The following is a 14,833-nucleotide window of genomic DNA, read 5'->3' as shown; positions in this document are numbered from 1 at the left end:
TTTTTTTTTTTATAAAAACTGATACAAAAATGTGGTTTAGAACTCCTCAGTGCAGTGGGCACAGAAAGGATTTTGGGAGAGGTTTTTTTTTTTGGCAGTCACCTGGCAATGCAAGGTTGGCACTCGTGGAGATTCCTAGAGAGGATTTATGGATCTGCCTGAGGAGTTCTTCCCCACCCTTCCAGAACATTCCAGATGGGAATCACAGCCCTGAAACTCTCACCCAGCACTGCACAAGTGCCACTAAAGCTCACAGGGACAGGTGAGAGGATCAGCTGGAGGTTTCTGCTCTGCAGAGTGTTTAACAAATCTCACATCGGTCTGAAAAGCAGCAAATAACCTGACTAAAGTTTTCAGTGCGTTTTTTATTTTCAGTTCATGCTGCATTAAGTTAGGTAAAAGGTGGTTTTCTTAACAATTTAAAGTCACTACTCCAATTTTGGAACACAGTCCCATTTTTTTTTTGTTTTAATACATTAAATGGTGACTGCTCAGGATTTGATTGATTTTCAAGAAAATAGGTATTTCACAGTGAGGTGAACACAGCATTGAACTTTTGAGGTAAAATATGAGGGGAATGTAAACTTTTCACCCCTCTCCAAGTGACTAACTACATGCAGCAAGAACACCTGGTCCTGCACACCTGTGCAGCTGGAGTTGGGAACAGCAATGCTCAAATCTAAAACCCTGACAGTCAAAATCACTTCTGAAAATCACACAAATTAACACTTCAAGCCTGGACTTTCAGTAAGGTTTTGAGCTGAAATGTCATTATTTCTTTATCAGAAGGTTTGAAAGAAACAGGTACCCAGTGGCTTGGTGGCTTAGGCAGAACACTTGGGGAGGGTGGCTCGCTGAACTTGGCCCCAGCATAGTTCTGGTTGCTCTGAGGGGTGAACAACAAATTGTGATTGGACAGAGCAGGATTCCAGTTGGGATTCTTGGGGAAGGGAATGTTGTTCTTCCCCCCTTTCTGCATGGCCTGCCATGCACCAGGAGAGGAGCTGCAGCCGTGGCCTCTTTCCTTCTTCACACAGGTTTTCATCTGAGAATTCTGCTCCTTGTTCTTCTGCCTGTTCTTAAGTTGTTGATGGTTCTTGGTGGTATTTCTAGCCTGGGGAATGGGAATGTTGTATCTTTCTCCACCGCCCATCTTCAACTTAAATGTCACCTGTAAAAACAAGATGAGTCAGAAGTCTTTTTACCTTTTTTTAAAATAAAGTATTTCAGAGAATGTTTAGATTTCTAGCAAAGGGACAAAAATCAATCCAACTAAAAATGGCTCTAAAAACACCACTTCTCAGAAAAGGTGTAACTGGAGGAATGGGATTGACAAAACAGATTTTATCAGTCAGTATTGGAGACATTTAAATTCAGCCTGTAAATACCTAAAGCTTGGGCAAAGTTTGCACTGATAAAGCCACTCCCCAGACTTCCTGTAAGTGTGAGAATTGTTTTGATAAACCCAAAATGAACTGAAAACCACTTCAACAGATTGAATTCAGTTTCCAAAGCCCACACCCAGCACAGCACTTTCCTGCCAGTCTCCTGCAATGTTTATTTGCCCTCCCACCTCCATTTACCTCTCAGTGGTCTTCTCCGATTCCACACTCTCCAACTCTTGTCCCCTTTCTTGCTTCCAAGCCTGAAAGAACAGGTGCTGCCTTGTGCTGGACTCCTTCCTTTGGCTGGGAATAGAAGTTTTCATGGGCTGATGTGCTGTCTTCAGCCAAGGAGCCGAGCCCAACATCGGATTCTCGGCACAGAAGCTCCAAGGGAGAAGTCCTGCTGCAGAAAGGAAAAAGAAATTTCAATTCAGATTAAGGAAATAACTGTTACACTTTGGGGTGGAAAAAAAGGGCAAGCAGAGATAATTCAGAGAATTCAGAGTCAGCTGTTTTATATGTTAAAGATGACAACATGCTACAAACAAAACCCCACCCCAAAAGACACAGCTTTGTTTGTCTTTCTCTATTTAAAGTTCACCGTCATATTTAGTGTATGCCAAGTAACAACATTTTGCTCATGCTCGGTCTTAAAAAGCATTTTAAGAGACAATCAAGAACTTTATCCCTTTCGTTTTAGTAGGGAAAAAAATAAAGTACAATGGAAAATACTTTGGGAACTGGAACCGATACAGAAACTGCCCACAATGTCCAAACCCTTCCCCAGCCACCAGAGAAATCCATTTGTCATGTGTCAGCAGTTTCTTTAACCTTTGTTAGCCAAGTAATTCCTTAGTAACTCTTACACTAATTTCCTGTTTTGCTCATGGCTTGTCTTTTCCCGGAATCTCTGAGATTTTAATCTTGACGCACTCGAGCCTGTCCAGCTCCTGTCACTCTCCGAACTCCGCAGCCCTTGCCCATCCCTCCCTCAGCTCCAGCGGAGCCGCCCATCTCCATTTCCAGCTTCCGCCGTGTTTGGACTAAAACCAAAAGCCGAGACAACGTCACCGGCCCCGGCCCAGCTTCTTCACCCCGACCGGAGCTTCTTCACCGCGGAACTTTGTCCCTTCTCCTCTCACCGAACCTGAGGGGAGCCGGGACCCCCCGCCCGCCCTTCCCCACAACGGAGCACAACATGGCGGCGGCCGCGCCCGGCCCTTCGCGCACCGCTCCGCCCTTACCGACTTCTGTCCGCTCCGCTCGCCCACAAGCACGGACACACACACGGCCCTTCGGGAACCGACCCCGCGCTGCTCCGCCGTCACCGTCCGACCCCCGCCCTCAGAGCTCGCTCCGCTCCGCACCGCCCCTCTCTCTCCCACACAAAATGGCGGCCGCGTCCTGCGCCGTTTAACACCCTCTCCCTCCTCCCCCCTCCGCGGGGCCGCGCGGCCTCAGCCAATGGGAGCGCGGCGCTCGCCGGCTCCGCCAATGGGAGCCAAGCCCCGCCTGTTGCCAGGCGGGCTCGGGGCAGAGCGCGCGGGCGGGCGGGGCCGCCATTCGAATCCCCTCACGGAGGGCAGCGCGGGAGCGGCCGCTGCTCTTTGTCCCGCCCGGCTCCGGGCCCCTCCCGCGGTTCCCCCTGTCCCTCTCCACAGCCCCCCGGCCTCTCTGCCCCTCCTGCAGCTCCTCCCGTCCCTCTCCACAACCCCCTGGCCCCGCTGCCCCGTCCCCTCTCCACAGCCCCCCGGCCCCGCCGCCCCACCCGCGGATTAGCACAACAAAAACAGCGCGGAACGCCCTCGCCAGCTGCCGCTGGGGGCTTCAAAGAGGCGAAGTAATTAATTTTAAAAAACACCAAAAAAAGAAAAACGCACAAAACACCCGGCTGTGCGAGCGAGGGGCGTCGAGAGAAGGGATTGAGCGAACAAAGAGTAAAATCAGCTCCCTCAGAGATCCCCGCTGCGCTCTATGGAAGGTCTCAGGTTTGTCGGGCCCGTTCCTCGCGCCTGCATTTAATTAAACTATTTAATGTTTAAATCTAAAGTATTGAAAGCGACGTAGAGGGATGTTTCAGGTCAAAATACAGCGAAAAGCTGCCCCAGGTTTAAAGCAGCTGTGGGTTTGTGTTTATATTCACATTCTCTTCTCCCTCAAAGGAGCATTTCAGAGAAACAACACACAAGGCTTGGCCTTCACCATGTGTAGGATGAATGAAAATTAGGTAAATATAAGAAATTTGCACATGTGAGAGTGTTTCCTGCCCACTACTGAGAGGCCAGTCTAGCACTGTACACCACATTAAAGGCAAAAAAAAGGAAGTTTCAAAGAAAATGGAAAAGAACGAGCTCAGTTCCAACCCTACCAAGTCAGGGCAGTGCTTAAAAACAACACATCAACATTCAGAGTTTTTATTTTGAGGTAAAGACCCTGGATTGAATTACCCTGCATTTAGAAGGGAAAAATTACACATTCCTGCTTTATCCCTAAAACAAAACTGTTTTCCTACTGACCTGGTGTTACAGGGCTGTGACCCAACCCAGGACAAGGCAAAGACCCTAAAAAGAAGTTTATATTCATTGTGAAGTTATTAAAAAAGCCAGCCTATATTTTAATACACAAGATGTGCTGACATAGCCGAGCCCAGACCTTTGTTCCTGTTCTTTATTGTATGTTTGCACAAAGCAAGCTAAAATTAATCACTTTTCCTCCCTTTGCTTTGCATTTCTTGGCACAGTGTTACAGCTGAGGTCCTTACAGCAGCTTCTTTTTGTCTTTAAATGGAAGACAACAATATCTGCTGTAAGCTTTGAAATTCCACTCATTAATAAACAACTCTCCTGTAATGCACATCAGCAGAGTTTTGCTTTGTTTCCATCTCTAGCAGGTTTATTTCTGCTAAAAAACAATCTCACCCCAGCGTGTGGATGTTTTCAAGCCAGGACATGTCAGTGGGATTAAGAAATAGCATTTTGCAGGCTGCAAATGTTCTGTTCTCTTGTCTGGGGAGCACAACAGAGTGTACTTTTCAGTTCAGATCAAGGATGACACAAGGTCTGGCTGTTTGTCCTCGCTATCTCTGAGATAACTCAAGAAACATTTTGTCTTTCAGAGCTGGTTTTGGGGTCAGGCTGACACATTTAGCCTGGGGGAGCAGGAAATGTCAGTGATAAGCCATTCCTGCATTTGTGCAGCAACTGAAACCAACTGAATCACTCAGAGGCCAGCAGGTACACGAGGCTATTTTTTAAATCACAAACAGCACAGAGTCCAGCTTGGCAAGTTGTGTGTTTGACCCTTCAGCTGTTGGAGCCCTGGGCTGGTTTCCTCTCCTGCAGGGGAAGGAAAGGAGATGTTCCCAGAGCTGTGGTGACCACAACACACAGAGAGGCACTTGAGCTCCTGCCACAGCTCAGCACAGGCTGAATCCTGAGCTTCTGTCTCAGTTCTTTACCATCACCACCTGAGATTCCTTCAACAGGAGCTGCTTCACTCCTTCCAATCATGACTTTTAAACCCTCCAAACCTTTCCAAAGGTCTCAGTGTAACATTTGTGACTCTTAACACTACATGGACCTCAGTTACTCATGGGCAGGCTGGGATATTTTGGCTGCCTCCAGGACCATGCTGTGCCCACCCTTCAGGTCCTGCAGCCCCAGTTCCAGAGGCAGTGCTTCCAAAGCCACCCTGCTGTGGCACCTGGTGACACAAACTCAGTGACCTCAGCTCCAAGACACCCTCTCAGAGCATGCAGACAGCATGGGTGGCAGTTTTTTATTGTGCAAGTGTTTGCTGTCTGGATGATTCCACTTCCTCCAGACAGCCCCAAGATGACTGCAATAAATCCCAGCTTCCCTCATTTCCCAGGGAGCTGCATTACCCAAACCCTCCTGAGCTCCCCACCACGCTGACAGCACCTCAAGCATTTCCCCAGCCACCTTTATTTCTCACTCAGCCCCTCCACTCCCTCTCACAGCAAACATTAATGCAGCCCAGGGAAGCAGCTCCATCTGTGCTGGCACTGCCACAACCAGCAAGTCCCAGTGAAGACAAAGCCTCCAGAGCTTCATTAGCCCCAAATTAAGATGCTCCCAGCTGTGGCTGAGATGGATCTCACCACACTCATGCTCCTGCCCCAGTGTTTCAGTGGAGCTGCTCAGCAGGAAATCTGCAGCGTGGATGACTCATTTGTTAAATCAACACTGAACCATTGCCCCAGTTTTAGTTCACAGTGACGAGTTTCCTGCACTGGGTGACTTTCAGTAAACCCAAGATGTTTACTTTTTGTGGTTCCAGGAGCCCCATGACACACTTGAAACTCGTTGGATGTTTCCACCTGAGCCAAACATTAACCAGATTGTTAATCTAAGTTTCCTCATGAGGGAAACATGTGAGCTTGTGTTTTCTTTCAAATCTGCATGAAAGCACTGGGTATACAGTAATGTTTAGAATATCCTTTATTCTGCCTGGCAGAGGACCTGTGTTCATCAAATAAAGCTCAGGATGTTCACAGCAGTGAGCTACAGGAACTAAGCAGAGAAGAGTCTCAAGAAGCCAAACCATGTGATAAAACAACACATTGTAATTGTTTAAATCTCCTTATAAGCACATTGATATAGCTTTAGACATTAATTATTTGGTGTCCACCAGTACCTGAGTTATATCAGCTGCAGAACGTGAATTCCCTCCTCTGCAGGGCTGGAGCTCGTGAGTGTGAGCTCACATCCTCCTCTGCATTGTGCACTGGTGTGTGTGGGTGTGCCCAGCACCCAGCAGACAGCACTGGGACTCAAACCACCGACAGATCAGTGATCCAAACCTGAGCCTGGGGGGTTTAGAGGGCTTGTGCTGAAGCAGCTTTGTCACAGCTGGAAAACAAACACATCCAGGCATGACTCCCGAGTCACACCCTGTTTTCTGCCTCAGCAGCTCCCCGTGTGAGCCCTCACCGGCTCTGAGTCACAGAGCCCTGCAGGAACCTTCAGCCCGTTAAATCAATATGCCTGGTTCACGTCCTAGCAGCAGGGAAAACATTTTTACCTGAACCTTCCTCCCTCCACAAGAGCAGCAGAGGAGTTTCTGCAGCAGGCCAAGGCACAGGAGAATCCCTTGGACAAGCCCTGTTTGCTCTCAGGAGCTGTGCTAGACACAGCAGCAAATCTGGGGTTTTTTTTCTGAGAATTTTCTCTGTGAGTGCAGCAGAGTCACTCACCGTGGCTCTCTGAGTCTCACCCTATCCAGGTGAGCAGTGCCCTCACCCTCAGCCCCATCTGCACCACCCAGTTTTCTAATTCAGCCCCAAAAAACACAGCAGTCAGAGCAAGAGGAGCAAATCCCTGTCCTCCCCCAGAGCACAGAACCCTTCCTGCAGGGCTGGTGTCTGTGTCCCATCACATTCTCTGTGTCCCAGCACAGCCCCAGGGCTCTTCACTCTGCTCTGGACTCAGAACCACCACTGCCTGCACAGCATTTCTTCATTTTGGGGCTGTTCCCAAAGCAGGGTTATTCCAGGCTGGATTAACTGCAGGGGGAAAAATCCAAGCTGACCAAAAAGTCTTTACATTACAGAAATCAGCTCTAATGGTTTTCCTTTAGTCTGGCAGAATTTTTGGAATCAGCTCTAATGGTTTTCCTTTAGTCTGGCAGAATTTTTGGAATCAGCTCTAATGGTTTTCCTTTAGTCTGGCAGAATTTTTGGAATCAGCTCTAATGGTTTTCCTTTAGTCTGGCAGAATTTTTGCTACAAATCAGAGTCAAATTGAAGCTTTTAAGCTTCTAACCACGCTGCAATAATAAGGTTTCTTTCCTTCAACACACATTCCTGTGACACAACAGTTCCCTCTGCAGACAGAACAAACTTGGGTCCATATTTCACAGGATGCTGCTGGATGTGAAGCTGTGTCAGAGCAGGGAATAATTTGGGGCTGGGTGCTGCTGCTGGAACTCAGGACCAGTATAAAGAATCTGTTTCTCACAGTCTCAGACCTGTTCCTGCAGATTTCTCACTTCCTGCGAACGGGAATGGAAGAATTATTTTTTGAGACAATTCAACATCTCCTGTGCTTACAGCACAGCCTGTGATGTTTCCAGAAAGGGGTCCCAGCCCCTGCAGGTCCCTGCAGAGCCACAGAACCCCCTTTTCCCGGCTGGGAGCCAGGGAAAGCGCTGAATTCCCAGCTCTGCCGCTTTTTCAGGCTTTCCCTGCTGCTGTCCGGGGTTCCCTGGAGAGGGCAGCCGAGCACCGCTGAGCTCTGCCAAACCCCTGAGCCACAGACGGTGCCGGAGGGGGAGGCAAAGCAGAATTCGGAGAGGATGGGGTGGGACTGCTCGTGATTCCACAGAATGAGGGAACTGAGATCCCAGCAGGAGTTGAGTTCCCACAGGAGAATGGAGCTGCTGGTGCTGGGATGGGCTCTGGGGGTGGCAGAGCAGGGTGAGGTGCATCCAAGGGCTAAGGATCCCTTTCCTTCTCCTCCAGGGCTCCCCACTGCAGCCTGTCCGATCTGTATCCACCCACATGTGGCCAATTCCTTTGGGATTTGGGGAGAACTTGCCTCTCCCCGGTGTCACCAGCAGCTGTCTCTGCTTTCCAGCGGCACCAGCACAGCCCAGCCCCGGGCAGCCAGAGGGAGGATGGATGAGAGCAGGTACCACAGCCTGTGCACCCCCAGTCCTTCCTGACCACAGGCACTGTGTGACTGAAGACTTTAAACCATTTCCCTTCCACTCACAGGCAGAAAATCACCTCGTTCCTCTGGCATGAGCTGATTCTGTGCAGACAAACCCAGGGACACAGGTGAGGTTTGTGCTGCAGGCACAGCAGATTTCTGAGCTTGCCCTTAGACTCTGCACAACCAGGTACATCCAGATTTTTCCACATCTGCTTCCTAGTTTTCTTCCTCCCCATACTTTTCGTGTTCCCAGAGAAATCAAGAGGAAAACCTGCTTCAAACTGTAGTTACCTGGAGAAATGAGAGGGACTAGGAGGTTGTTTCAGTGAGCTGGAGGGTTTGGGTGGTTGTAGACGTGGCACGAGCAGGCAGCAGAACACAACACCCAGAGGAGAAGTGGGGAAGGAAAGAAAACCCGACACACACTCTCTGAAAGAATGTGACAGAGAGCAAGGAAACAGAGGAAGGATTCACACTGCTGGATTCCCAGCCCAGGGGAATAAACCAGAATGGTTCAACGAACCCAGCTGAAACCAGAAGTGCCGTGAGAGGAGAGGGAAGCAGGAGCTGTCCACAGCTGCAGCCGCTGCCCTGAGAGCCGCGGGGATGGGAAGCCCCAGAGCATCCGTGGGGAGGTGAGTGGTTTGTGTTTGCTGACCCACAGCATCCTGCAGCCCTGGCTTCTTTATTTCACACCATCCCTGAGAGCCCTCGGTGCTGCAGGCTGGGGAGACTCTGCTGCACGGACAGATTGCCAGGATTAAATATCAGCTGGTTGGGATAAACTGCAAGGCAACGTGTAACAGAGGGTGGGGAATTGGGTTTTAGGATGGATTCTTTCCTGAGGAGAAGGGGAAAGGTAAGTGCTTCATAGCAGGTTAACTCCTCACAGCTGATTTTGGGAATTGTTAACGTTGGATCAGTTCATCAGGAACTGATGACAGGACAAGGAGGGGCTGGTTCCTCCTGTGAGGGTGGGGAGGTCCTGGCACAGAACAGCTGGAAGTGTCCAAGCTAATTCCAAAATAATGGAAAAAACTTCTGCAACTAAACCAAGAAATCTCATGTGAACTGTTTGTAACGTATCAGACACTTTGCTTTTTCAGCAAGAGAAATTTGCAAGCATTAGTGACAATTTTTGCATAAATCACCACACTTGTTCATAGTAGGTGATAATTTAAGACATTTTATTTTATTTTATTTTATTTTATTTTATTTTATTTTATTTTATTTTATTTTATTTTATTGTAAAGCTCCAAACTCCCAGACATTCTGAACATGAAACATTCAAGAGCGGCGCTTTCAGAGTGCTGCAGGCACAATGCCCTGGCTGATTGCAGCAGGAAAATTTAACTTGACATTATCTAAGGAACTGGTAGGTAAGTTTTTAATGAGCAGGATGCTGTGCTGGCTCTGTGAGTGCAGGAGCCATCCCAAGTGAGGCAGGATGGGGCTGCTGCGTGCGAGGCACCGCGAGCCCGGCGGCTGCGATCCATCTCAGCGAGGCACTGACAAGGAAAAGGACTTTTCTCATCTGGAAATTTAATTTCCCCCAAAGCCACTTGGAGTTATTGGGCTGGAGTGAGTGGGTTCACAGCAGGTCTAATGGGAGGGGAGGTTTCTCTGCTGCTCTGGGCACTTTGCAATCATTGAGGCTTTTTCAGGAATATCTGGATTCTGTTCCTAATAACTCCTCATTCATTCTCTGTGTGGTTTCCTGGGGCTCTGCTGTTGCTGAGGGGGTTCCTTATTGCAAGGACACGTTATTTTGGCAAAATATTCCCTACCCTGGGCCTTCCTGCTGGCTGGTGCTGTGATCAGAGTGAATCCTGTGCAGCAGCCCAGGGAATCTCAGCTCAGCTGCTGCACTTGCAGGGAACCAGTCCCTCTGTGCCCCTGCATCTAAAGGAGGGCCAGAAGCCACTTTTCTCTTTCTTGTTGAGCTGAGCTGTCAGCTCATGGGGCTGGGACTCCCTGGGCTTGCCAGGCTGGTTGTGGGGAGATGCACAGGGAGGTGGAAATGCTGCTCTTGGAAAAGGGGATTTCCACCCTGGAATTGGGATTTGCCCCATGGAGGATGCTGCAGGTCAGCTCTCCCCCAGGAACCAGATGTGGGCTGGCACTTTTCCCAGCAGCTAAGCCAGGCAGGGGACAGAGACCATGGACAAACAAATCCAGGGGCTCATCTGATAAGAGGAAAAGGTCCTCTGGGCAGGAAAAAGCAGCTTTGTGGCCAAAAAAAAATAAAATTAAGGACAGGCGGTGCAAGGAGAGGAGCTCTTGGCACTGCCTGTGTTTTTGTGTTTTCATGCTCATGCACAAGGGATCTATTGCTGGAGCAAAGCCCTGTGCTTTCCCTCCTGGACACAGGAGCTGCAAGGAGAGGGTCTGGGGGGGCAAAGAGATCTGTCCTTGTCCTTCAGCCCGAGACAGAGCTGAGGTGGGAAAGGAGGATTGGGGCTGCCTAATTGCTGTGAGCCCAGCACAGGACTTTGAACCTGAATTTTTTCAACTTAGTGGAGAGAGCTGGGCCAGGACAGGCAGCACAGGAGTTATTTTAACATTATAAGCAGATTCTGTCCCTGAGCAGCACAACATCAGGGATGGCATTTTGCTGCCTTCACTCCCTTGCCTGGTGTTCAGTGCTTTCCAGGCTCCCAAGGATGTGAGTTGGATATTGCACAACTGCAGCTTTGAGGGTTTATGATGGTCCTGGGAGTGCTGGCTGCAGGTGATGGATGCCAAGGTGATGCTGGAGGCTGCTTAATGAAGAGATGTCTTGGTTTGGATGCTGGGCTTTGGCTGGGGAGCTTTGGAGACTCGAGGCAGTTGCTGCTCCAGTGGTCCCTGGAGCCCTGCTATATGAACAGTCCATCTGTCTGCTGAATCCATCTCTCTCCAGGGGGAGGCATGTTGTCAGCTTTAATAACAGCAGTTGGTAATTCCTGCTGCCTGTGTGGTGTTCCTGTGAAGGGCTGCAGGAAATGAGAGCACTGAGATCTGAGGGCAATGTCCTGCTCTTGTGCTGTTACCCCATACAAGAGCCTGATGTAAGAGGAGGGCAGCTTGCTGCAACACTCAGCCCCACATCCAGGAATCCTCCAGCCTGCAATGCCAAGAAATCCCAGTCAGGATTGCCCTGCTCTGCCTGTAGCATGCACTGAACTCCCTACAGCCACCAATGGCTCAGCCCTGACAGGCTCAGGAGTCAAATGTGGGGCTGGAGCTCTTCTCTGTCACCTCCTGGGTGTATTTTGCAACTCTTGATACACAGGAAGAGTGATGAGTGTCGGGGGAAATCAGTGGGGAAGGAAGTGCCAGTTATAAAATTCGTGTAACTGCTGAGATGTCACAGACAGAGGTTGGTTGGGCAGTGCTGTTGTCACCTCCAGCAGCAGCTGAATTTCACACAGCAGGCAGAGGAACCACAGATGGAGTGGCACAGATAGCTGGAACCCACAGCCCTGCCCCTGCTCTGAGGCTGTCACATCCTGGCCGTGGCTCGTGTGTTTGGACATTTCCTCTTTCACAAGAGAGCGAGGGCAGGGAGAGGCAGTGCCTTGTTTGTTCTGGGGGAAAGGGAGAGCTCTCAGCTCCTGCTCTCCTCTCCAGCAGAGGGAACTCACGATCCCACTGCCTGCATGAGGGATCCTGGAAGCTTTGGGAATGGGGGTCCTGTTCCCTGGGCTTGGCCTCAGCATTTTGCTGTAATTCAGGAAGGTTTGGGGTATCCCACAGCTGCTTCTTCACCTGCTCTCTATCCCAGCCCAGGATGTTCCCTGAAAACCAAAGCAGCACAGCTTGGTTTAAACACCAGTGAAAAATAACACCTGAAAAATAACACCTGAAGGGGATTAAATGCACTGAACTGCAGAGAAAAACCCAACTCTTGCTGCAGAATTCACTGAGTAGCTCAACATCTGCCCTGTGTAAATCAGGCATTTCTCTCCATCACACCTCTGCTGATGCTAAAAGTATTGATAAAATTACCCAGACCCTGGGTATGGACAGGGGTTCTTAGGCTCAGTGGTCTCAGTCCTGCATGTCCCCATTTGTGTGTCCCACCTGTACTCTAACATTGATCTCTAATTAATCTTTAATCATATCTGTTAAAATTAATCTCTAATCATATCTATCAATCACTCTGACTGTGCCACATGGGAAACAACTGCAATGAGCTTTGTAAAGCTGCAAACTTAAATATAAAACCAGTCATTGTTTTATATCTTCAAACAGCTTTGGTGAGGAGTAAATCCTTCACAGTGCAGTGTTCCAGGTGAGCTGCACCAAGTCCCTGGCAGGGCAATATCTCCCATCCTTCTCCATCCTGGCCATCTCCCAGGGCAGCTGCAGTGGGACAGGCTGTTCTGCAGGGGCTCTGCCCCCAGCAGTGTCCCCATCAGCAGTGCTGGCCCTGAGCAGGGAATCCTGCAGGAGTGGTAAGAGCTGCCTCAGGATTCTCAGCGTTGCTGCTTCCCTCTTGTGGTGAGGAACCAGCCTGGGAGACTGAGGTGGTACAGCCAGGGTGCCCTGGGCTGTCTGTGGGAAATGGGTCTCAGCCAAACCAGCAGTGGGACAAAGCCTGGAGCTCTGCTGGGTGAGCGTGGAAGTGGTTCCAGCATTTGGGCTGTGGACCTGAAAGCAGCTCTCTGTGGGCTGATTTCATTCTGCTTGCTTCCCTCTAAAGAGAGGGAAGTGTCTGGGTTGAATTTATTGCTTGGTAAATCCCCTTCACCTCCCCCTTTTTCAGAGCATCTGAAGAAGTGCAGAAGGAAGCAGAAGGCTCTGTGTGAGCCCCCAGCTCCAGGTACCACCATGGACACGTGCAGGGTACCTGCAAACACCTCCAAGTGCAGTGGGAACACCATGGAGTGCTTCATGGTGCTCAGCACACAGGCACAGAAGATCAGCATTGGCATCCTGTGTGGCCTCTTTGGGACAATGTGTGTTTTTGAGAACTCCTTGGTGCTTTACCTGATTTTCTCATCCCCTGGGATCAGGAAGAAACCTTCCTACCTCTTCATCGGCAGCCTGGCCCTGGCTGACATCCTGGCCAGCATCACCTTTGTCTGCAGCTTTGTGAACTTCCACGTGTTCAACGACACAGATGTGTCCAAGGAGGTGTTCCTGCTGCAGCTGGGAGGGGTGAACACATCCTTCTCTGCCTCCCTCAGCAGCCTGCTGCTCACAGCCCTGGACCGCTACATCTCCATCAGCCGACCCTCGGAGTACAAACTCCTGATGACCAGGAAAAGAGCCTGGACAGCCCTGGCCGTGCTCTGGGTGACCTGTGCCACCATTGCTTGCCTGCCCCTGCTGGGCTGGAACTGCTGTGTGCTGGATTCTGCCTGCTCTGAGCTGTTTCCCTTTGTGGATGACAATTACCAGTCGGGCTGGGTGTGCTTTGTCATGGTCCTGCTGGGCTGCATCGTCTACGCCTACGCCCACGTGCTCTGGAGGGCTCGCCAGCACGTGGCCTACATGGAGAAGCACCAGGCACAGGTAGGGAAGCAAAACACCAGGATGAGGATGGATGTGATGCTGGCCAAGACCCTGGTGATGGTGCTGGCTGTCCTCATGCTCTGCTGGTCCCCCGTGCTCGTGCTCATGATCTACAGCATCTTCGGCAGGCTGAGCGACCGCCTGCGCAAGGTGTTTGCTTTCTGCAGCACCCTCTGCCTGCTCAACTCCATGGTCAACCCCATCATTTATGCCCTGAGGAGCAAGGAGCTGTCCTCCTCCCTGAGAAGGGTGTTCTCCCACTTCAGGAAGCAGCTGAAGGTCACTGAGGAGAGCCCAGAAGCAGAGAGCACCCACAAGTCCTCCGTGATTGAGACCGTCTGCGAGGACACACACGCAATGTAGGGAGGAAATGCACACCCTCAGGCTGCAAGGAACAGTCTGGATCACTTTTCTCTCCTGAAGGGAGTTGAGGGATCAGCTACAACTCCTGCTGATGCCACCCATCAATGCTGGGACATTGCACAGACTTTGCTCTCAGGCACAGGTTGGGATTGTTGGGGTGCAGGGCCAGGAGCTGGATGTGGATATTCCATGATTCTGTGATAATCTCCCACCAGGGGAGGTTCAGGTTGGCAATCAGCAGGAATTTCTTCATGGAAAAGGTGGTCAGGCTTTGGAGGGGCTGCCCAGGGAGGTCTGGAGTCCCCATCCCTGCTGGTGTCATCAGTGCTCTGGGCTGGTGACAAAGTGGGGTTTGGGCATAGCTTGGACTCGATGGTCTGCCAGAGCTTTTCCAACCTCAGCTGTGGCTTAAGGACTGGGCCAGAGCTGGGGCAGACAGGCAGCTCATTTCTCCCAGCAGGTTTCAGGAGAACTGATCTAACCACACAGGTGTTTGTTGGATGTTATGTGATTAAACATATAAGCCATTCTGGGGGTTTTTCTTCCTTTTCTTTCCAACTGTACAAAGTCCTCCAGGTGACAAGTTTAAGCCCAAACTGGGGCACATACTTTGATAATGAGGAACTAGATTGAGGTCGGTTTTTTTGCAATTATGCAAAAGCAGCACTTTTAGCTGAATGGACAATCACAGGGCTCTTCACCAGTGACCTGGAGCAGCTCCCAAAATGCCTCCAACAGGGATGAGCCTGGCTGGGGCATGGCCACGAGGCCCTTGCACTCTGCCCTGTGTCCCAGAGGATGCACCCAGCCCTCGAGAGGGTTTGGGGCCCTGTGTCCCAGAGGATGCACCCAGCCCCTCGAGAGGGTTTGGGAGCCCTGCCCAGGCCTGCCCTGGCTGCACAAGAGGTT

The 14,833-nt window shown here is 50.4% G+C and overlaps 1 protein-coding gene and 1 non-coding gene across 2 annotated transcripts; one reads left to right on the top strand and one right to left on the bottom strand.

The window, feature by feature from the left end:
- Nucleotides 1–345: 345 nt before the first annotated feature.
- LOC117007419 lies at nucleotides 346–2,782 on the bottom strand. The gene is made up of 3 exons (XR_006163118.1): nucleotides 2,630–2,782; nucleotides 1,584–1,788; nucleotides 346–1,171 (listed from the first exon to the last, which is right to left on the bottom strand). It is a non-coding gene; the product is annotated as an uncharacterized LOC117007419 (transcript).
- A 5,317-nt stretch (nucleotides 2,783–8,099) lies between these two features.
- On the top strand, nucleotides 8,100–14,089 carry CNR2 (cannabinoid receptor 2). Its single transcript, XM_033080797.1, has 2 exons — nucleotides 8,100–8,694; nucleotides 12,810–14,089. The coding sequence occupies exon 2, from the start codon at nucleotides 12,875–12,877 to the stop codon at nucleotides 13,922–13,924; it is 1,050 nt and encodes a 349-aa protein (XP_032936688.1). The 5' UTR covers nucleotides 8,100–8,694; nucleotides 12,810–12,874; the 3' UTR covers nucleotides 13,925–14,089.
- Nucleotides 14,090–14,833: the final 744 nt, after the last annotated feature.

The sequence above is a fragment of the Catharus ustulatus genome, chromosome 26 (assembly GCF_009819885.2).
Source record: "Catharus ustulatus isolate bCatUst1 chromosome 26, bCatUst1.pri.v2, whole genome shotgun sequence".
Classification (NCBI taxonomy): Eukaryota; Metazoa; Chordata; class Aves; order Passeriformes; family Turdidae; genus Catharus; species Catharus ustulatus.
Note: the sequence above shows the minus strand (reverse complement) of the source record. Positions and strands in the feature narration are given on the sequence as shown.

Coding starts and splice junctions, on each gene's coding strand:
- CNR2 (XM_033080797.1), top strand. CDS start 12,875: ATGGACACGTGCAGGGTACCTGCAAACACCTCCAAGTGCAGTGGGAAC.